Source organism: Drosophila yakuba, chromosome 3R (genome assembly GCF_016746365.2).
Source record: "Drosophila yakuba strain Tai18E2 chromosome 3R, Prin_Dyak_Tai18E2_2.1, whole genome shotgun sequence".
NCBI lineage: Eukaryota > Metazoa > Arthropoda > Insecta > Diptera > Drosophilidae > Drosophila > Drosophila yakuba.
The window spans coordinates 12,221,226-12,243,092 of record NC_052530.2 but is presented as its reverse complement, the minus strand read 5'-3'; the positions used below and the strand labels follow the sequence as shown (position 1 = coordinate 12,243,092).

The window sequence follows — 21,867 nt, the reverse complement described above, 5'->3', positions numbered from 1 at the left end:
TTCTTATTTATTAGAGCCCTATCAAAATGAATTTTAACTAAGCGTTTCCGAGTGTGTGTTTGAGTGTGTGTTGGAATAGGAAAGAAATCACATTTGATTTATGCGGGTCATTTTCTGGTACAAGTTTATATAATTAACTGAGTCTATAGCTAGCCCATTTCATTTGGGCAATGCTCGAATTCAAAGATCACCGAAGAAGTGATAGATACTATATGACATAGAACAACTGAATAACTTAGAAAATATTTAAATAAATTCTTAGTGCGGTCAAAGGTCAGTAAAATGGTAAACTGCTCCACAAGACTTCCCATTTTCGCACCAGCATAGTTGATTAGATTTTTCTATAAACATGGCTGGGACCTTCACCTCCAGAAAGCCCCCCGCTGAACAGCCAGCGATGTTTCCACCATTTTCCATCACGTTTATAAGGCATAAATTCTCGCCTCGCTTTTTAAACGGAGTAATAATTTTTACAATCCATCTGGATCGTAAATTATATGCTAATCAGGTGACCGGCAGTCTCCGCCCTCCCGCACTTGAAAAAAAAATATTATTACCAAATCGCAGTTAGACTTTATCAATTGATTATCATGGACATGCGAAGTGAACTTGATTTTTATTTAACGGAGCAAAGAGACCTCAAACATGGCTCTTCGCCAGTGTGTGTGCTACCAATTAGCAAGTGTGTGTGTGTTACCAAAAGGTGGGCCTTGCTCTTTGGGAGCATTAAAAAATAAAAATGGAAATGGGAAAAAAGGAAAAAGAAAAAAGAAAAACGCCCGCGGGAATTTCGAGTGTGCTGCGTTACTGGCGAATAAATTTACGCCTGTGGTTTAATACCCGATTCTGTGCCGAATTTACCTCTTTGAATCCCCTTTTTCGTAATTCTCCTGCGGCTCTTTTCCCGAATCGCGCCATTTCAATTCCATCAAATGAATTTTTCGACTCGGGGCGAAAGATATATATACATACATATGTATATGTATGTATATATATGCGGGTATTCTGTCTGTTTGGCTGCTTGTGTGCATTTGATGCATATAATTTTATTGCACATTTTGCACATTGCCAGCGGCCCAAAAGCGATCCATTCAGTTTCTGCCGCTTCGCGGTTTTATTATTTACAATTTTATTTGTACCATTTTCCATGACTTTGCGCTGCTATAATTTGCGAAAAATGGCGGGAAGCAATTTTCGCGGGCTCTTCTCCCAACCCTTAACCCCAAACCCCCAACTGCACATGCATTTTTATATATATTTAATTTGATTATTTTATGCCATCGAAACGGACAGCAATGCCAGCAAAGGAGCAAAAAAGAGAGGCCGTGTAAAATGTGCACAAAAAAATGTGCAATTGCAATTTGTATTTGTATAAAAATGTGCATTGCAGCTGCTGCACAATTCCCCCCAGCGCCTCCCCCCACTTTTCCCACCATTTTTCAGTTCGTGTGCCATTTCAAACGCCTGCGAAATGCAGCACAAAAATTGTTTTGGTGTTATTTTAATTTAAAGGTTAACCGCAGCGTAATTTGTGGCATAAAATATAATTCGTCTATCGTGTGCTCGACTCTCCCACTGCGTTTGTTCGCCTATTTTTTTTCTGTAGTATTTCTCGTTCGCTTTAGACTTTTAGAAAATAAAATGAAAAATCAAAAACAAAATCAAAATCAAAATAGAAAAAGAAAAGATCAAGGCGAGCGGAGCAGCGGAAAATGCCACAGTCGATTTTGTGGTTTACTTTGGTGGCCAGCAGCATTTGCCAAAGTTGATGGAAACATTCGGAATTCGACTTAGCTGGAAACTACAAGAAATTTTTGCCTCGAAAAAATACTTTTCAATTTATTCACTAAAATTTTAAGTTCCAAAATGTGCTGGCAACGCAAAATAGTTATAATTTATTGTAAATATACTTCGCTGAAATGGGCGCAATGTAGATTTCTCAGCAACTTCCGAAGCCATTCTATTAATAGCAAATAAATTGGCATTTCCTATTTATTACTTATCTGCTGGAAAATAATATTCGTCATCCTGGTATAAGTAACATTTTTTCCCCACTGCTGCTTATCATATTTGCAGAAGGTTAATCTTTGGCAGCGATCAACCTTCGTCGCGAATTCCTTTCTAATTAAGTGGGCAATTCTCCAGTCTTCCCAGCTTCCCCGCATGACTCATGGGCTCCAGCAGAGGAGAGCTCCCCTTCCACCCTTCCACCTCTCCACCATTCCCCCGTTTATCTGGAGATTTCAGATACATCTTGGCTTTCGGTTGAGAATCCGCCCGGCAGACGCTTCACATGCCAGCGAAATTGAGCGAGTAGGAAGCGTCAGGCTGAGAGGAATATTTATAAACAAATTACATATGCATATTTCTGCAAGGGGTGCGAAGGCGAAGGGGGCCCAGGGGGGGTCATGGCACTCTATATGGGGCCTCCACTTCTCCCACTTTCCACCGATGTTGTTTTTCGTGTGCTAAAGAGCTTCATGTTTAATGATCAAATTGCGTGCCTGATTCTTGGGTCGGTGCCTGCTGGTGCTATATAGTTGTTGCCTCTTTAGTTTTTTTGCTTTTTGTTGCTATAGCCTATAGAGTAGAGTAGTATTATTATTTTAGTTATTTTTTGCTGGCTTTTTTCGCTCTCTGGCTTACTACCAGCACACATAGTTGCCAAGTTTGACGAGGTCGCTGGCTGCCGTTGAAAGTGTTTTCATTAGTTTCATTTCTTCTTGCATTTACGCTTAAAAGTTTTTTAAATATCGCTGCCTGTTTTCGCTTGCCGTAATTTCCCCAAACATTAAGTCAAAGTGTTTTGCTAATATTCATCGAATAAAATGGAATTACTTTTTTTGTTCGTCGTGAACTCTTTTCTCGGGGATATCCATCTCTCCAACTATATAAAGGCAAGAAACAAAAAATGACTGAGGGTCTGAAACGGAAAAAGTGTACAGACGAAAATGTGAAGAAAAAATGTGTTGTAAAGTAGAGGAAAAATCATTTAGACAAGTTGCACGCCGCTCATTAAATTAAATGAGCCATCAGCACGCAATTTATTTTCGTATTTTTGAGTAACTTTTGGCCCCGACAAAAATGCCAAACTCCAAAGACTTTTGTTTCTTAGCGCCCGAAATTTTGTTAGCAAAGTTGGCCAAGTCCTTGTGTCCCAGCAATTTAATTAAATGGCCGAGAAGCGGGAATCAGATAGTCATTTAGGCCAATAAAACGATTACTGAGTGTGTATTTTGTTCAACTTGTATAAATATAATATCTTCAATTAACCCGAAACGTATTCGTTTAAATCCATTTAAATGCAATATTTTTAATTTGCTTGCCTTGCCGCCTTTTCCGCCATTTTCCGTCAATTTAAATTTCAAACATTTTCCTTTAATTTCGGCCATTAAATTGTCTTCGCTTTCGATGCGCTTTTAGCATTAAATTCCCAGAAAGCAGCTAAAAATATTTTCAAAATTTCTTTTCTTTCGATTTATTTCTGATTCGATATTTGTATGTGTTTTGCTTGTGTTTTCCGAACACACGAAATTTAAATTTACCTTTTTGGACAAACTTTTTGTTGCTATTGGCCGCGCTTTGTTGGCTTTTTGTTAATCATCTGCCAGTTTTTTGTGTCTGCGAGTTTGGGGCTCATTTTAATTTAATAAATGCCACAGACTGACGTCATTTGTTGTTGATTTTTGATAAATGTTAAAACGCCAAAGTATTCATTTATTTTTTTTCCGCCGCTGCTCGCTTTCAATTCGGCTACCGAGCATCTAATTTTTCTGCTTTAATTTTATGCATATATTTCAGTGCTATTATTTTTTTGCGTGTATTAAGTATTTGTTTTTCGACATAAATTAAATGGAAGGCGAACAAAAAATTAGCACACGTTTTCGATGCTTGTCAACGTTTGATGTTCGCCTGCTCGATAATATTGTTATTATAAGCAATAAAAGTTAATAATATCGCCTAGGATGAAGCGTGTTTTCGATTTTTTTTTGCTGCTCGGCAGTGCTGCAACTGTAAATTAAAATAACACCCAGGCACGCAACAAAAATTAATTGTCTAACACCAAATAAAACTTTTGAGGCCGCCCGAAAAAAGGCTGGGCGTGACTTCGTCCGTCGGGCGACGGGCGTTGGGCGCAGGGGGCGTGGCAGCGGGACACACCTACAACCAGCGGCTCGTCTGCTAATTAAGCAAAGCTAAAGTTGAAGTCGTCCCAGAAAAAGGGGAAGAATTCTATATAGAGAGAGAGATAGATGTGTGCGGGAAGAAATGGAAAGAAATTCAAATACAACATGATAAACAATTAATTTTGATTAGGCCTTCGACTGCGCCAGCGCAATTAAGAAGGTTTTTCGGCTTTTTTATTTGGGCTATGAAAATACGAAATCCACGAAAAAATCCAATAGATAGAAAGGGCGAAAAGCAAAAGTGTCGGGGGTACGCAAGAAATCGATAAACGAAGTCGGTTGTGCAACAAACATATTGGTGGCCTTATGCGGGGAAAGTGGGTGGTCGATATGGCTAGATGACTATGTATAATGGCGGCCATTGTCACCATTTTGGCCAAAACACCAGCGCACCACACACACACACATGCCCACCTATTTGGCCATCTCTGTCTCGCATTTTCGGTCTGGCCGCATTTTTGCAGTCATAACTCTTCTGCCACTGGCGTCTGGTTTTTGGTCAGTTTTAGGCGCCGCTAGATAAAGCCCAACCTCCCATTTAAGCCCGTTTTTAGCATATCCCCCCATAGACACACACACACGCAAAATGTCCTTGCTGCGCGGCTATTTCCGGTTCCTCTCTGCGTTTTTGTTTGTGCAACGTTTGCAACAGTTTCAAGTTCACGCAGGCTTTGGTAACTCCAATTTGGGCTTTCGGCTTTAAGCTTTACGGTTCAAGCCTTGATTTCTAATTTGATTCGCAGATATTTGGAGCGAGAGTTTATTATTTCTCCAGAAATAGAATTCCATTTGCAGATTTTCCCAATCCAATATTTCCTGACATTCTTCAACTAAACTAAACTAAAGTTTTTGCCTGTTAGGTAGAGCAATAGTTTAAGTTAGGATTGCCGGCTGAAAGCTAAAATCTGCATATTAAAGCTCTGCCTAAAGAGTCCAATTGAGTTGTTGCTGTTCAGTTGGTCGTAGGCTGGCTTTCAGCAATGACTTAATGTGGCCCAAACACGACAAAAACATACCAAGAACCGGCACACACGGCCCAACAAACCAACAAACAAACAAACAGACAGACAGGCAGCAAGTGGGACAAGAGTCGGAAAACGCAGGAAAACTCCCCAAAAAAAAGGCTGCTCCACAAATATATATAGAAATACAACAAGAAATAAAAACAAAATCGTAGCTCCTTCAGCGCCTGTCACTGACAGTTTGGAGCACCACCACCCAAATTTGTGCCCACTTCTGTTGTTGTAGTTCTTGTTGTTGTTGTTTTTGTGGCTGCCATGGGGGGCGTCATAAATTTTTGAAGGATTTTCGACGCTGAACTTGTCAAAATCAGACCATGGGCCTCGACTGTGGCGGTGGTTGGTTGGCTTATATTGATCCGGCTGGCCAAGAGCTTTTCCATTCAACAAGGTCAACGGCTCGGTCACTAGACAACAGAGAAAAATGGTGAAAAATACAGGGACAGCCATTGAGATAGGGAGACAGAAACCCGACCATCAGAGATCATCAATCAAAGTTGGCCCAAATGGATCGGGGAGTTGTAGCCCAACACAAAAAAAGACCAAAAAAAAAGAAAACTATGGACCTAAGTGTATTTGCCTGTTCGATTTTTACTCCTCATTGTATTTGTGTTATTTTGAGCTCCTCTTCTTGGCGGCGGCGGCTCAAATTCCCACATTACTTATGTACAAGTACAAATTGTGGTAATTTTCAAGATCTCTTTGTTGCTCCACAATTTCCTCATTTCTAAACGAGCCAAGAAACGAACGCCAAGAAATCGAAACGGTTAAAAAGGAAAAAAATCAAGCAAAAGAAAAAAAGAGCAGCATTCGGTTGCCACCAACACTGAAATTAGCATAACAACTTTATAGTTTAACAGCCATGAACTGAACCCCAGCGCGAAAAACCGAAAAAGCCAGGCCAAAACGAACTAAAACGACTAAACCCGGACAAGTTGCTGGGTATCTTATGCTGTAGTGGGCATAGTAGTATCTATGAGTTTGTATCTCGTGCATGTGCACACAGCAGGCAAGAGCAAAACGGAGGCAGCACGACCGCCTCACTAAACTAATCTCTGGTTTGTATCTCAAGGATTGCCACAACCTCAAAGGTTGACAATCGTCAGAAGCGTTTGCAGAAGCTTATTTTGTCCTCCTTACTCGATTCTTATGCCTTCTTATTCAAAGCCACCTGCAAAGCCAGCTGCTCTTATGACGCGTTGCACTAGTTCAAAGTATAGATACAAAGATACTTCTCCTTCCCTACCAACAGCTGCAGATCCTTGACATTTTCCGCAAACAAGCCAACCCCACCCACCGCTTTTGCACTTCAAAACTCCTCTCTCAACGGCAAGTCAATTGCTCATTTAGTGTCAAAGATTTTTCCAGGCTGATAAAAAATCAACCTCAACTTGTTCGGAATGGTGGGGGAGGGGTTCGAAAGGGGGGCCATCTCTTGTCGCTGCACAAAAATCTTTTGTCAACTTCTTCGTGTTCCCTCAAATTATGCAGTGTGAAACGGAGAGGCGAAGTGTATCTTCAGCCGACGGACGCCACTTGAGTACAAATGATAAAAATCTCACACACCGCGTTGAACTTTTGTTAAAAAGAAGGAGAAAAAGTACCCACATACATATATGTACGTATATATGTACATATAAGAAAAATCATTTCTCAGTTGTTTGGTGTTATTATTATTTTGTAGTTGCACCAAACCTGTTTGCAATTGCGCGGCTCCACAAAACGTTGTACAACTTAAAGATAGATAGAGAACAAGCAACAAACAAACACACAAACACACTCGAAAATGCCTGGCCAGATTAACTGATAATATTCAAAATTGTCTGCTGCTTTTGGCGCTTAATTAATATGCAAAAAACGTCGAAAGACAAAGTAAGGTAACCGAAATGTATAGATACATCTGTATGGGTTGCCAAATGTGCGATGAGTATACGTCCATATAATGTCGAAGCAGCGGCAAAGTAATCACAAGGTCGTCGGATTTTGTTGCGTTTGTCTTCTGTTTTATTTTTTTCTTTGGGTATCGTGTTGTTCTTCTCCTTTTTCGAGGTTTAATTTAGAAAATGTATTTAAATATGTGCGCTTAAAAACGATTTCATGTCGCCGCTAATTTGGCTGCACTCAGAGAAACGAGTCAGCAGTAGACTCGACTATTACTCGACTATTACATACTATATTTGGTACAAATGAATGATAACAACACTCTCCGGACTATATTAAGCTCATTACCAAATAATTTGTTTATAACGAGAAGAAGTAAAGATGCTTTTCAAGCACTTCTGCTATTGAAACACCCTCTAATTGACCATTCTGCTCCCATCTCATCCCCACAGTACGACGATGGCCTACACGGCTACGGCATGGACTCCGGAGCCGCAGCAGCGGCCATGTACGATCCACACGCCGGTCACCGGCCGCCCGGACTGCAGGGCCTCCCCTCGCACCACTCTCCGCACATGACGCACGCAGCGGCGGCGGCGGCCACAGTGGGCATGCACGGCTACCATTCGGGGGCCGGGGGTCATGGAACACCTAGTCATGTATCGCCGGTCGGTAATCACCTAATGGGCGCAATACCCGAAGTACACAAACGTGATAAGGATGCGATTTATGAGTGAGTATACGTATAGTGTAGTGTGTAAACTAATGGAATTCGGTACGCCGCCTTCCACTTTTGGCAGAGGTGGCAACTCTGCTCGAGCGACCCGAGATGATCTTGATGCCAGTCGAATTTAGTTCAGATTCAGATTGGGGCTCAAGTGCGGGAATGAGGAATGTGGGAAATTGGGAACTAGAAAAGTATCTGTCAAGTTGTTATTGATCAAGCACCGAGTAATATAGTTGCTGAGCTCACAAAGTCTTTAGTATGTATAAGCTGAAAAGTGTAGAAATGAGGTGCGACTTTTATAGTACTATTTAATTTTAATGCTTGTAGGATTAGTTGAATGCCATAATAAAATGTTAATTCCATTTCATTAGGATCAAGTTCAGCCCACTCATCCACAATCAGTTGGATATCGATCAAAGTAGCCAACCAACCAATCACTTCCAATCAATATGCCGCTCTTTATCGATTTATAATCTTTGGCATGTTCGCAGTGACCCAGCCCAATTTGCCACCTGTTTTCGCCTCTGCGCACGCGTAACTCCGCCAAACAGGAAAAAAGAACCATGAAGAAAGGATCCTTTTCTCAAGCGATAGAGAGAGATAGAAAGAGAGGAAGATGGAGCGATAGAGAGAGAGGGAGAAAGGGGCGTGATCCTCTTGCGTTTTGCGCAAAGTACAAAATTATGGGTTTGCCTCTGTGGCCGAAACTCGAACAGAGAAATGTCCGTTTTCCAATTCCACGGTATCTGGGGGGTGTGTCAGGTGTTTAGTGACGGACACGGAACATGAACGTGCTTAGGCATTAGGGAGTCCGCAAAGAGTCCGAAAACTAAGACCCAACCAACCATCCATACGTCCATCCGTCCATCAAAAATGAGGTGCAGTTTCTCGCTCTGCGGTTCGGGTGTTAATTTGCCAAAATTGTGGTCTCTTCTCCATTTGTTTTTTGTGTCTTTCTCAGTTCTCGGGTTTTTATACATAGTTTTAAAGGCTCTTTTTTACTTCTAACCCTATCGAGCGATCGTTTTTGTGTCATTGCGTGTCCTGGCAATTTTCATGTGTTGCAACTGTTTTGCCAGCTGTCTGAGTGCCTGAAATGCTTGTTTGCCCAGTTTTTTTTACTGCACATACATAACATATACGAGTATATATTTTTTGTGCAAATATTTGCTTTGAAAGGGAATTTCATGAATGACTTATGTTTGACGACTGTTTGATGATTGTCCCTGTCTCGAGTGACTGTTTAAACACGATGATGATGATTATGACTTCATTGAGCACCTGCCATTATGATTATTATTTTTTTTTTTTGTTTTTTGGCACCTTATTCCCGAATTCAAATTGAAATTGAAATTGTGGAAAAGGCAAGACAAAGGAAAAGAGCTCTCCGCTTAACACCTTCTTGGCAGCCAAACTTCAGCTGCTCTTTTTGCCTGGTCATCGTAAATGAGTGTCAGGCGGTTTTATTTTAGCCTTTTTCATTTCATTTCGTTTGGTTTGGTAGCGTTTTTTTTTGTTTTTGTACTGCTCCTGATCCCAGACCAAAAACGCACTCAACTGTAAAAGGCTGGAAACTCCGGACTCGAACTCGGACTCTTATTAATAGTTTGTTAAGCGCAGGTCGACACCCCCTACTTTTCGGTCCGGTCTCTTTTCCTTTTTTGTGCCATCTAATGGGTTCTTTTCTGGTCAGAAGGGTCCCGCCTAATTTTGTTCAGGTGCAATTTGTACAGAAATTGAGAAATTGGTCAGGGGAAAACTGCTCGGCGAGTGGAAATGGAACAAAAAATGGTCAAATCATGTTGAGTTGTTGAACTAATCCGTCAGCATGAAGAGGGGGATTATTTATGTGTGTATAAAGGCTAAGATACAGATACAAAAACAGATATAGAAACAAACACAGATGCAGATGGGCAAAGCAGCTGCTCATTTGCATTTAGCTGGACAGGAAATGTCCTGGGTTTTTAGGTCGATACTCTGAAGGAGCAGCAATGAAAATAGTTAGTAGTTAAAAATGAAATGCACTAGTAATTGTTGATTAGTAAGGTGAATAAAACATATTATCCAATTATATATGCTTGAAGTGCTAGTTCATTGGTCAGCTAATCTTTATTTATTGCCACTTTCAAGATTCACAGTTGGCCAGAGCAACCGATATATGTATATAGATAGAGATCGAGAGACAGCTGCTCATTTGCATTTTGTAGGGCAGGAAGTGTCCTGAAATTTGACCAACTGATGTATTATGTGTTATGTATAATGTATTATGTACGATGTATTTATTGTGCCATTTTCCATTGCAGACATCCGCTATTCCCGCTTTTGGCGCTGATCTTCGAGAAGTGCGAATTGGCCACATGTACGCCGAGGGAGCCCGGGGTGCAAGGTGGCGATGTCTGTTCGTCGGAATCGTTCAACGAGGATATTGCAATGTTCAGTAAACAGGTAAGAATAATGGGCCCAGCTTTCGTTTCCATTCGGTAATTGGAGACGACTCTTTCGGATGGGAATGGGGATGGTATGGCATCGGGTTGGCCTGGGATGGCCTGGGTTGGGAACACATGGCCCACATGTGGCCACTAAATAAATATAAATGAAAATGAAAATAAAACTAAAAACAACAGCCAAATCGCGGCACACGAACTTAACGAAGCAAGCCGCTAAATGATCGGATTACATTGCCCCGAGGAGCGGCATCAGCATCGGCACCGGGATCGTCGAGGATCGATTCCCATCCATTCCATACCATACCATCCGATTCCGCTCTCCGGTCTCAATGAGCGGGGCAGTCTGCACTTAATTACAGTCCCCGCTGACAAGAGCAACATCTACGATGCGGCACCACATCCCAAATCCCACATCCCATCCCGCAGCAAGATCAACAATGTCTTGCTGCCATATGTCACAAATATGCGATGTGACTTCAGAATGGCGCTACCCACACTTGACACTTCCTCCTCCGGGCCGCTCCACGCCCCCTTTAGCGCCCCCTTTTTAGAGTTCATAAAACCGCGCCTGAAGATGCGCTGCCACACACTGACATTTGGATAATTTACGATGTTTTAACATACAAATTATAATGTTGCAAGTAGCTGCCGCTGCTCCCACTGCTGCCACTGCTGCTGATGCTGCTCCACATCCTGCTCCCCATTTGAGTTAGCCAGCTATTTTTATGACTCATTGAAGATCGCATTTGAGAAACGAAACAGTAGACGCGCAGAGTCCAAATGTTGATGCCAAAAACGAGTGAAAGCGAAACAAACAAACCAAAACAAGAACAGGAAAAAGAACTTATGGCTCCATTCTACGCTCGGTGACATTTTTGGCAAACAACAAATGCAACCAGCGACGCCCCCAGTTGAATGTTATAAAAATGATGTTCTTATTTATGGTCCATTTGGAATTTTGACAGGCCCCTGCTATGGGCAATAAAACGGCCAGCAACAAGAACAACAGCAACCGCGAGAACAACATAAAACAACACTCGAAACATCGCCTCAAAGTCGAGTCACATTTATCAAGATCTGTCCGAATGTCTTTGGCTTTTGGGCTGGCTGGGTGAGATTTTGATAGACTTATGTCATATTGTCAGTAAAACGTCACTTTAGGTTGAGGTATTCGAAAGATCTGGCAACGCCAATGAGCAAATCAAGCTGCAGAACTTGACAGTCGATTAAATGAAGAAAAGTGTGTTAACTATTTGAACTTTTTGGGATGCCACAAATAAAGGTTCTATATAATGCATACAAGTCCAGTATATCACGCAAAAGTTAAAGTATCTTTCGATTCAGCATAACGATGTGCAATGATCCCATCTCGCGGTTGACATTTGTTGATCATTCACCGAACCGAACGTCAACAACTAAGTTGTCGCTTGCATTTCGTTTTTATTTCGGTTTTCGCCTCGGTTTTTCTTGCTTTCCTCGGTTTCCTTGGTTTCCTCGGTTCAGTCGACCGACCGAGTCTTCTCCCCGTTGAGTTTTCAGTATACTCGTAGTTTTTGGCCGAGCTCTTGCCTGTTTTCGTCGTTGTTGGACTGACAAAAATAACTCAAAAATGTCATTCGCCCATCGAATTTTAACAAACGAGCAGCGGAGAAAAGAGCGTCGCCCCAGAAGAGGGGCTAAAAATAAGGCGGCACATTGGCACTTTTTTACTCGTAGTTGCTGTTGGCGCAGTTGTTGCTTCTTCAGCATCTGCATCTGCTCCTGATGATGAGGATGACGATGATGATGCCGATGCCGATGCATTTTATATAGATAGATTGCATAGATATATCTCTTCGTTGGCACTCTCCCGCTATGCTATACATATATGTGTATGTGCGAGTATATTCACTTTAATTTGGACTAAGCAACTGCGTAAAATGCGCCACGCCAACGCCAGCAACAGGGTGATATTTTCCCCATAATATCTCGAAGACCATCCCAAAATCCCAGTGCCCACATATAGCCCCCATATCCACCGATCTCTCCCCGCGGAAGATCCCCCTCTGGATGGCGGGCATAGTTAGGCGACTTTTGGTGTTGGCGCTGCTAATGATGCAGCTAAGGAAACGCTTTATAATTTCTCTTTAAAACCAGCAACATGTGATGCAAATGATGAACAAAAAAATAAAGACCACAACAAGAGCCAGAATAAGAAGCGCCCATACAGATACATTATATATATATGTATATATATATATAAAATGAACAGCGAAAAGTTCGTTGTCTGATCATTTCTTTGTTGCGGATCCCCGAAATGAGACAAAGGATGGCGCGTCTGAGTGTGCAGATCATTTCATATGATTCCCACTTAAAGTATGTAATTTAAAATGAAAATCAGCTCGTTTCTTGACATTTTGCTAATAGTTTGGACATGCGATGAGTTGATTTGTGGCATGGTGCAACACGTTGCGGGCATGATTGCCAGATAGCAAGATCGCAAGATCCGAGGTGATTAATGAAGTGCCTCTAGTTGGCCGTCCTTGACATTTGTCTGGCTGCCTAACAACTGTCACAACATTTCAAGCTGACCAACAACGCATAAAGCAGGTAACAGGCTTCTAACCGTAACCGAACAGGTTAAGCCCTAATTCCAATCAATGTTTTTGGGACTTTTCGGTTTTCTCCGGGTATACCGTACCGTACTATCCACATATTCGGCTGGGTTTTCCCTACAAAAGGCAATTTACCAGCTTACCTTTTCCCAGTCCCCCTGCACCGTTTCCCCCTACCGTCCTTTTTTGTTTCGTAAATTGCATTTTCTGATTTCATCCGAAACGAAGGAGGATGGTTCATAATCAGGTATGAAAGGTTACGCTTCGCATTTGTGTTGTATGTGTATTGTCAGCAGGAGCACCGCACCGCAACGCACAGTCTCAGTCTCAGCCTCATTGGAATGTTCACTTTGCCGAGGGATCTCTGTAGGAGAGATATCTCTGCTCGTCCCGTCGTCGCCTTCTCCTTTCTCCATTCTCCACTACGCATTTGCGTTTCTCGGGGTCCAAAACCGAGAAGAAAAATCCAAGAAAAGAAAAGGAACTTAATCTCTTTTGTGCAATATTCCCTGCTTCGACTCTCCGTTGTTTTGTTCATTTAATGATAAAAAAAGAAATACAGAAACCTTTACCTTTTTATTTGGAATTTGGTACCTTTTTAATCTCGCCCTCTCCCTCGCTCACCGACCCTCTCCCTCTGTCTCTCCCTCTCGCTCTTCCTAGCTATATTATATATATTATCAAAGCATTGTTCTTTTCGTTCTGTGCGATCGCAACCCTTAGCGGGTTTTGAATTTCTTGGCCAGAACAAAAGGTTCCCTCTGTTATTTTTATTTATATCTCGCTTTTATTTAATTTCTTGGCCAAACTGCGAAATGAGCAAAAGTGCGCAGGCGCAACTGTTTCACCCAAAAAAAAAAAAACACAAAAAACCAAAAACAAGGAACCGAAATCAAGGGGAGTTTTAATTTTTCGGAATTGCGTTGCTTTCATTCTGTATGGTGATTGCCGCAATTGCACAGCGTGAATTGATTTGGCACAGACGCCGAAAAAAAGGGGGGGAAAATCGAACGCAGGGTGGATTTTCCAAGATTATTTACTTAACAGTTGCATACGAGCCACAATCCATTTCCATTAGCAGCTAGCAGCTAGCCGCCAGCAGACAAGATGCGTTCCCAATTCCCTCAAATATTTGTTTATGGAACCACTTGGCGCCTTTTAAATGTGATTATTTAGTTAACTGCCTGCATATCTCGCTCTCTATCTCCCTTCCTATGTCCGTCTCTCTCCGATTCCGGAGTTTGTATTTGGATTATGGCAACATTTTCGAGCTGCTGCTGCTCTGACTTTCAATATTTGTTCAGTAGTTTGACCCTTTTTAACAGCTCTATATATGCCAGCGCATGGAATGCGTATCTGTATCTATCGGATACATGATGCGAGTTAACCCATTAGGGCGAACCATCAATTTGCGCTATCCGAAATGTAGCCGAGCTAAAGCGAAGCTACAAATACGAAATAGAGCCACAAATTATATACCAAGATCAATATGAATCTGGCCCTCACGAATATGGAAATGATTTTCCACAGCGCTCGCTCTCTCACAAACATTTCACATTTTACTCTTTCGCTGCGCCTTTATTTATGTGGCGTTACTTATGGGGAAAATCCAACCCCAAACGCCCCAACCTCCCCCCCATCAAGAAGCTAACCCAAAATGATTTATGAGCGCCGGCTCCCGAGACGAGATGTCTGCTAAACGTTCTCAATTAAAAAGCAAAGCACAACGAGCGGCTGTAAAATGACAAATTGTGATACAATTGACAGGCGAACTTGTCGGCCAACAAGCGTCTTTCTCCGATAATGTGTGTATAAAAGATTTCTGGTTATTTGCACGATTATCACGGTTATTACGATTATCACGATTATCAGCCGAAGACCGGATGTTTGGGCGCTGCGTAACAATTATCTCTGGCACTCTGCTATTTTCTACGATTTTCTACCAGATTCAACTGTTTTCTTGCATTTTTTGGTACGCTTTCAGGTAAGCAGGGAAATCTCTTGGCCAATGCAAATATTGACACTCTTTCTGTTTCTGTATTTTCCTACCGTGTGTGTTTGCCCACAGCGAAGAGCGTTAGGAGTACGAGTGCAGTGTATCTGAGCGGTAGCTGCCCCAGTGAGTTTACCTTTGGGTCGTAAACTGAAGTATCTGAAGTGGAGTATCTCCCGGGGACCCACACTCTTCTACTCTTCACTTTTTTTCATGGAGGGGTACGAGGTTGTGGGGCTATAAAAAGAAGAAGCAGTTGGTGAGTTGGTGGGGGTCGCCGAGTCTCTGGTTTTGTTTCTAGTTGCTGCTTGTGTCACCTCAATTGCGGCTGTTTTACTACCGATATTGTGCGCCCATTATAAAGATATAGATATGGAACAACTACAACTATGACAACGCATTCGCTTTGCCTATGTTGTTGCTCTATTTGTGTTTCTGTTTGTTGATGATGCCGGGTAAAAGTAATCAACGACATTAAACAAGTCCAACATCATCGTCATCGGCAAAGCAAATAAAGTTCTCTTTTTTTCCTGCTGGATTTCGGTTTTGTATTACAACGAAATTATTGTTATTTTTATGAGTGGGTTGCGGCACAAGGGCGGCGCGCAAAGCTTTTGAAGGGGGGTTATTTAAATATTATTGAATAGTAATGTTTGATTGAAAATTTTGAGTTTGCATTTCGATTGGCGAGTGATTTACGATCATAGTTATTGTACTTAAATATTTTTTAGATATTGCCAAGCAGACTTTCCCCCACCATTGAGCCACTGCATTTTGGCTATTGAGCAAGCTTTTAGGCACCTAAGCGTGGTTCCATTTTCCCATTGTGTAGGTGTGAGAAACCCGATATGGTTTTGTCTCGATTCGAGTTGGCTCTAGTTTCATTTGATTTGAGGTAGTTTGCTCGCTGTTCGAGGTAAGTGCATTTTCGCAGTGACTGAGCAAAGATACATAGTTCTTCGTATGTTTTGCGGTCACAACTTTTGTTCAGGTCTAGACGAGATACTCATTTCCCCGATGCAAACCGACAGAATCTCTTAGCCGAGTTTATGAAAAATGTCCCTCAGCGATATCTGCATCTTCTTCGGCTGTTACTTTAATTTGGTTTGTTTTCCCCGGGGCCACAGTAAAAATCTTGATAACAGACACTCGCACAGCGTCGCCAAACTCCTTCCCAAATATACATATATACAAACATATATAGTGTAGTATATATATAAATGTTGCTCTTGCTGTTTGTTTATAGTAATGTTGAAAGGGGGCAGGGAAACCCGCATGCGGCTGGCGCCGTGGCACGCAACATGGAAATGAAAATAATAAAATGCGGCTACGTGCTGCAATTTAGGCGCCTCGCTTTTCGTATCCCCCGCTGACTTTTGGCTCCGCAATTAGATCAACTAATAATAGGGCTGGATTCTCCAGGGCTAGTAGTTGCAGTCTCAGTTCTAGGTCGAACTTTGAACTTTTGCGGTTTCAGTTTACACCTAATTAATGGGAAAATATTTATTAGCATATCTAACAAAGTATATTATTATCGATAAGCCTGGTTAATTTGCGGAGATAAGAAGGCGGGCTTTTGGCTTTTCATTCAGACAATGACTTGTTTTTCAGCTGGGCCTTTCCCGCTTTTTTTCTACCTTTTGCAAATCTTTTTGTCCGGCCCTTTTTCGTGGTATTGGGCCGTGTTATCACGGCTATCACTGTTATCACTGCACTCTTTTCTCAAGTGGCCCAGAGGCTCAATGGCGATCGACAGGCGGCTTCTGACGGCAGCGACAACTCAAAATGCTGGCTACTGTGCGCTGATTCCAAAAGTCGTTGGTGCGGTGGTGCATAAATTGCTTTATGGCCCAGTCGCCCACTCCGGTGGTACGGGTCTAAAAACTCTGGCTGGGAGTGGAAGGGGGCTTTATGGCCACCAGCCACCACATTACTCAAGTGCCTGCAGACCAGCAAATATAGTATTGTATACCCAACACCAAACACCCAACAGGCCGTAGTATTGTCCCTAGTCCGGGGCTATCTCCTCGCTGGCTCGGAATGATTTTATAGCCAAGCGACCTGGCCATAAAATCATGCCCAACCGTGTGTATTGGCATTATAAAACGAATATAGTCCGGCTGGAATGGAATGATGTCTTTTACGAACCCAGATTTAGTTGCTCAGTTTTCGCTTTTCTGCCTCGCGTCTCGCCTTTCGCCTTTTGCCTTTCCGTTAATTGGCCGAGGAAATTTCCTGATTGAATCATAATTTGAGCTATAGTTCTATAGAAACGCATTGTATATATATAGTTTTTATGACGGTGTATGATGATAGCACGTGGTTGATGAAATGGTACTGATTTCAAAATTCCCCCCATAATCGCGCGCGCGGGAAATTTATGACCACCTACGCCAACTGAGTTTCGATTTTTATTTTATTTTACTAAAGATTTGTTTTTTACTGTTTTTGTTTTGTTTTTGTTTCTGTGTGTTGTATCTTTGAGGCCAGCGATTTGGAGACGCGACATTGTAAACCTTTTGCCGGTTGTATAATTGCATTTATTGGCATCATAAAAAAGGCGCTTTGAAGAGCAGTATCTAAACAGTAGTGATTTCTTTTCGCCCGTTGTCGCAAAAAAATATGAAGTGAATAAATAAAAAATCAACAACGGAAAACAGAAATAGAAATTTATGAGGTGCTCATGTGAAACTGATTACGAATGGGGTTCGCTTTGGGCACTCAGGTTCCGATTTTGCTTCTTTTCTATTTTCTATATTTTTTTTCTGCTATTTCTTTTTGAGGCGCGTGACGATTTCCGCAATGACTCGATTTGAGAGTGATTCGAAATAAAACTGAGCTATAAATACAAAATTGTCAGCTGCAGACGCCCACGCAATGCAGCAGCAGCAGCAGCATGTTGACAAAACTGTTTTTGGGGAAAAGTTGGGGAAAATCATTTCGTTTTTATTCCCATTTCCCATTTCATTTTCACGCCCCAACTGCCGAACGTATTGCGCGTATTTATAGACTTGTCTCATGCTGTGCATTTTACTAGTTGCCCGCATGATTTATATATTTTTAAAATCATACCGTTCTCGTCTCCCACTTTCGGCGAAGAATAACTTCAATTAGGATGGACCGCGGATGTGTTCAAGGTTTTGGGGCAGCCATTTTTTTATTTTTGTTTGGTTCAAAAACCAAAGAAAAAATAAAGGCCAACCTCCGGTGGTAAAGTGCGTGCAATATAGGCCCGGCCAACATCTTTGGCCGACTGCTTTTCTGCTTTTCATATCAGTTAAAGCCAAAAGCGCGAGCCTGCATAGCGAAACCAGTTTGGCGAGTTCCCATTTTATCTGTATCTCCAGTGTGTGTGCACGTGTGTGTGAGTGTGTGTGCAACTCCACATCAGCCAACCAGCATTTGAAAATGCAACATAAAAGCCAACGGGCAACAACTTTTGCAAAATACCCAACACGCAACTTGGCTCCCCGCATTTGCCCCCTTCAATTTTTCGATCGCGACTCTTCAATGGCCGTGCTTTGTGTTTGTTATTATTGTATGTAATGTGTAGTATGGCATGCCATGGTATGGTATCGTATGGTATGGCACTCACAATGGGGCGTTTTTCTCATACGACCATTTCGTACAATGGTGTGGAAGTGCCCACATATCGAGATACAAGTCTACCAACTCCTTCCCGCCTCGCCTCGTCCGTGTGCAAAGTGTGTAATTATTAGCTGCACATGGCTCAGTTGATTTCAAATTGCCGTTACTGCCTTGGACCGCTGGAGTCGAACTCTCGGACTCGATTCTGTGTGGGTTTTGTTATATCTGGAAGATCACAGTTGCAGGAGCTGTGGGAGACACAAAGCTTTTATGGGGAACAGCTAGCTTTATAGCTAACAGTATCCGAAGTGCATAGTGTGACCAAGGCAGTATATTCCGCAATCAGTGTGGCCTTGCACCTGGTGTGCTTACATTTTCAATACTGCCCTAATCCGCTCATGGGCAATCCGCAATGGGAGATCATCCGTAATGCACGTAGCTCCTTTCAGGGCCATGTCTTTTATGCCCGGAACAATGTAAAACCCAACTGCTGGACCTCCCGCCTGCAGGGCAACCTTGTTGCACACGTGTAGCTGGGTGGTCAGCCGGCAACAACTTTGCACAAAAACACAAGCCACACATACGCATGTGGCCAAGGTCAGGTCCGTCGACCGTCGACCGTTATATAAGATATCGCAGCGGGTGTTTGTCGGCGATATCTGTTTATCTAACGACTGAACACTGAAGACCGAAAACTGAAGACCCGAGCTCGTCTTGGCCATATATTGTGGCTCAGTTCCGTGAGAGCCAACACATCCAGCGATGAGTCGCAGTTCGACAACGGATTTCAAATAATTCGCACAGCATTTTGATGACCTTCTCGGTCGGTCTGTGTGGCATTTTATCTAGCCAGATATTGCCTTTGTGATCTTTATCTAAGTGTGTGGTTTATTTTTATATCTCTGTGTGTTCGGGATTGCTATAAAAGCGAGAATCTCTTTTATGGTCACAGCGAGTCGCATCGTCACCTCTTCGGTCTCTGGGCTCTGTGCTATGGACTATGGGCTATGAGGTCTGGGGTCTGGGGTCTGGGTTTTTGGCTTTGGCTTTGGGTCCGTTGATGAGCTGATGAGCACAAATGTTGCGTTTCCCATGCTCGCCGTGGAACCGATTTGCTTATGGTTGCTGTTGTAGTTTTATAATGTGTACAATATTTTGGTTTGGCATGAGCTTATCGGCCACCAGGCCATCATAAAATGGCAAAAAAGAATCAACCAAAAGAGAACTGTGCTCGTTGCACAGGACAGCTGGCCAAAGTCTGCAGTACAGAGGGGGAAAAACCTGTGAATTTATATAAATATCATTTAAAATGGTTGTTAATTTAGCAGAACTATTTTTCATTGTGTAAACTTAACACCTACTAACCATGTCCCTCTCATTCTTTCTCCTTGCAGATAAGATCACAGAAACCCTATTATACCGCAGATCCCGAAGTCGACTCACTGGTAAGTACAATGAAAAAAAAAAAACAAAAAACAAAGCTGGCAACAAAGTTGCACAGCCTCCTTAGCAGCAAGTTGCCAAAGCCAAAGATCATGGCTATTTTTTTTTTGTTATTTCCCCAAGCGATCTTGTGTATGAGTGTGTGTGTGTGTGTGTGTGCATCACCTTGACCCAAAACAACGACGACAATTGAATAATTTTCTTTTATTTAGAATAAATCACAGTGAATTTAGCAAAAGCCACAGCCAACGAACGCAATTTATGAGCATTTGTTCGTCAGACCGAACTGAGTTGTTTAGTCATTTTATTGGACAGCGTTGCCATACTTTTCGCTCTTGCTATTCGCCTTGCTCTCGGGGGAATGGGGATATAGTAGTCTCTGGGCGATATCGGGGCATATAGACATGCATATAGGGGAGTCGAGCGTCGAACGTCGAGCGACGAGCGTCGAGCGAACCCATGCGAACGACAATATGAAGCAGAACGATTTAATGATGCATATGACATTTTTGCACTCTCTAAATGGGCTGCCTGCCTGCCAGCCAGCCTTGGGTGTGCAAAGAAAAAAAAAGCACAGAAAAATAAGTAAAAATGCAAAAAAAAGATGCAAAAAGTAACAACAATGGAGCCAACGGCTTGGCTTCAGTGGAATATGCATTCGCGATCTTGGGCAGAAAAGGGGGGCTCGATCCAAGGCAAATGCCAGCAGCCAGCAGTCAGCAGCACAACCTTGACGATGATCATGATCGCCGCTCATGATGGGCTCAAATCTTCGAGGATCATTATGATTACAGTTTTGGGTCTTCCAGAGGGGATCCAGATTTTGAACACTCAGAGGGGCAGCTCGTTTATGAGCCACAGCCAGAAGAAGTGAGGCAACGAAGTGAGTCAGTGGTGATGAGTTTGGGCATATCTAAAGTAGAGCTTACACCCAAATTCATTTAACAAACTTTGCTGAATACATCCGCAAACATCGACTAACCACCCAAGTTAGGAGTAAGCCTCAGCAGATCCTGCTCCCTATATTTTTGGTTAAGTCTCTTTGCTGGCATTCCTCAGCCCGCAGAGTCATAACAATTTTATGGCCAAGAGTTGCGAAGTGCGGGAAACGTTGGGGGACCAAAAAGAGATCATTTCGGAGGCAGCAGCAGCAGCAGCATCCAGCTGAATGTAAATCAAGACGGAAATGCCGCGTGCAAAAAGTGCAAAACGAGCCATGCAATTGGCTACCAGCTAAGCCAAAATCGGATGGAAAAATAAAAAAAATATAAAAAAAATCCAGATGCATGCTGCACATATAGAAGAACGTATGAACATACATATATAGTGCAGAGAGGCGAGAGTCTGGCGGAGTATAAAGAGATTATGGGCAAAACTAATTTTAATTGCCAGCAGTCGTAAATGTGTCACTCACTTACCTACTCACTCACGGCGGAGTTCCCTCTGGTGGCCCTAATTTTATGCACTTGCAGATTAGTTTATTAGTTGTAGTACAAAATCACTGAAAAAAACCCCCCTCCCCCCGACCACCAACCGCCATTTCCCCCCCTCCGTTTGCAGGGGCATAGATCGTCTTGGCCATGGCCGTGTGTCTATCTTTTGGCCCGCTCGCGTCTGCGTCTGCGTACTTTGGCCATAAATCATTTTGGCATGCCACTCTGTGGTTGCCACTCCCCCCTCGCCGCGTGCACCGCCCCCTTTATCCGCTATCGTGTTTGAACATTTAAAAGTGCATTTAGTAACACTCACTTAAAGGAAGAGGCAGAAATAAAAGAAATCCCTTGCTATAAAAATGTTTATGGCATGTCTTGGGTTAAAATGGAATTCCTGGCTGCAGTAGCCGCAACAATAACCAAAACCAAACAGGCCACACAGCAGCAGTTAGCAGCATCGTAAAAATGTCAAATGTCAAACTGATGTTTTAATTAGCGGTCTGGCCACACCAGCAATCACTTCAATGCCTCTGTGTGAGTGTGTGTACGTGTGAT

General features: G+C 42.5%; 1 protein-coding gene and 2 long non-coding RNA genes across 8 annotated transcripts in view; 1 reads left to right on the top strand and 2 right to left on the bottom strand.

The window, feature by feature from the left end:
- Positions 1–21,867, top strand: part of LOC6536526 (homeobox protein homothorax) — a 137,740-nt gene that overhangs the window by 28,892 nt on the left and 86,981 nt on the right. For 5 of the 6 annotated variants that reach the window (XM_002097066.4, XM_039376384.2, XM_039376383.2 and 2 more), the window contains 3 exons: positions 7,540–7,820; positions 10,118–10,259; positions 19,831–19,881. The exons of the other annotated variant lie outside the window; for it this stretch is intronic. In XM_002097066.4, coding sequence (XP_002097102.1) covers positions 7,540–7,820; positions 10,118–10,259; positions 19,831–19,881 — 474 coding nt within the window. The remainder of the gene's footprint in view (positions 1–7,539; positions 7,821–10,117; positions 10,260–19,830; positions 19,882–21,867) is intronic. 6 annotated transcript variants of the gene reach the window in all.
- LOC120321975 lies at positions 915–7,533 on the bottom strand. The gene is made up of 2 exons (XR_005561725.1): positions 2,650–7,533; positions 915–2,580 (listed from the first exon to the last, which is right to left on the bottom strand). It is a non-coding gene; the product is annotated as an uncharacterized LOC120321975 (long non-coding RNA).
- LOC120321974 lies at positions 19,307–19,881 on the bottom strand. The gene is made up of 2 exons (XR_005561724.2): positions 19,802–19,881; positions 19,307–19,717 (listed from the first exon to the last, which is right to left on the bottom strand). It is a non-coding gene; the product is annotated as an uncharacterized LOC120321974 (long non-coding RNA).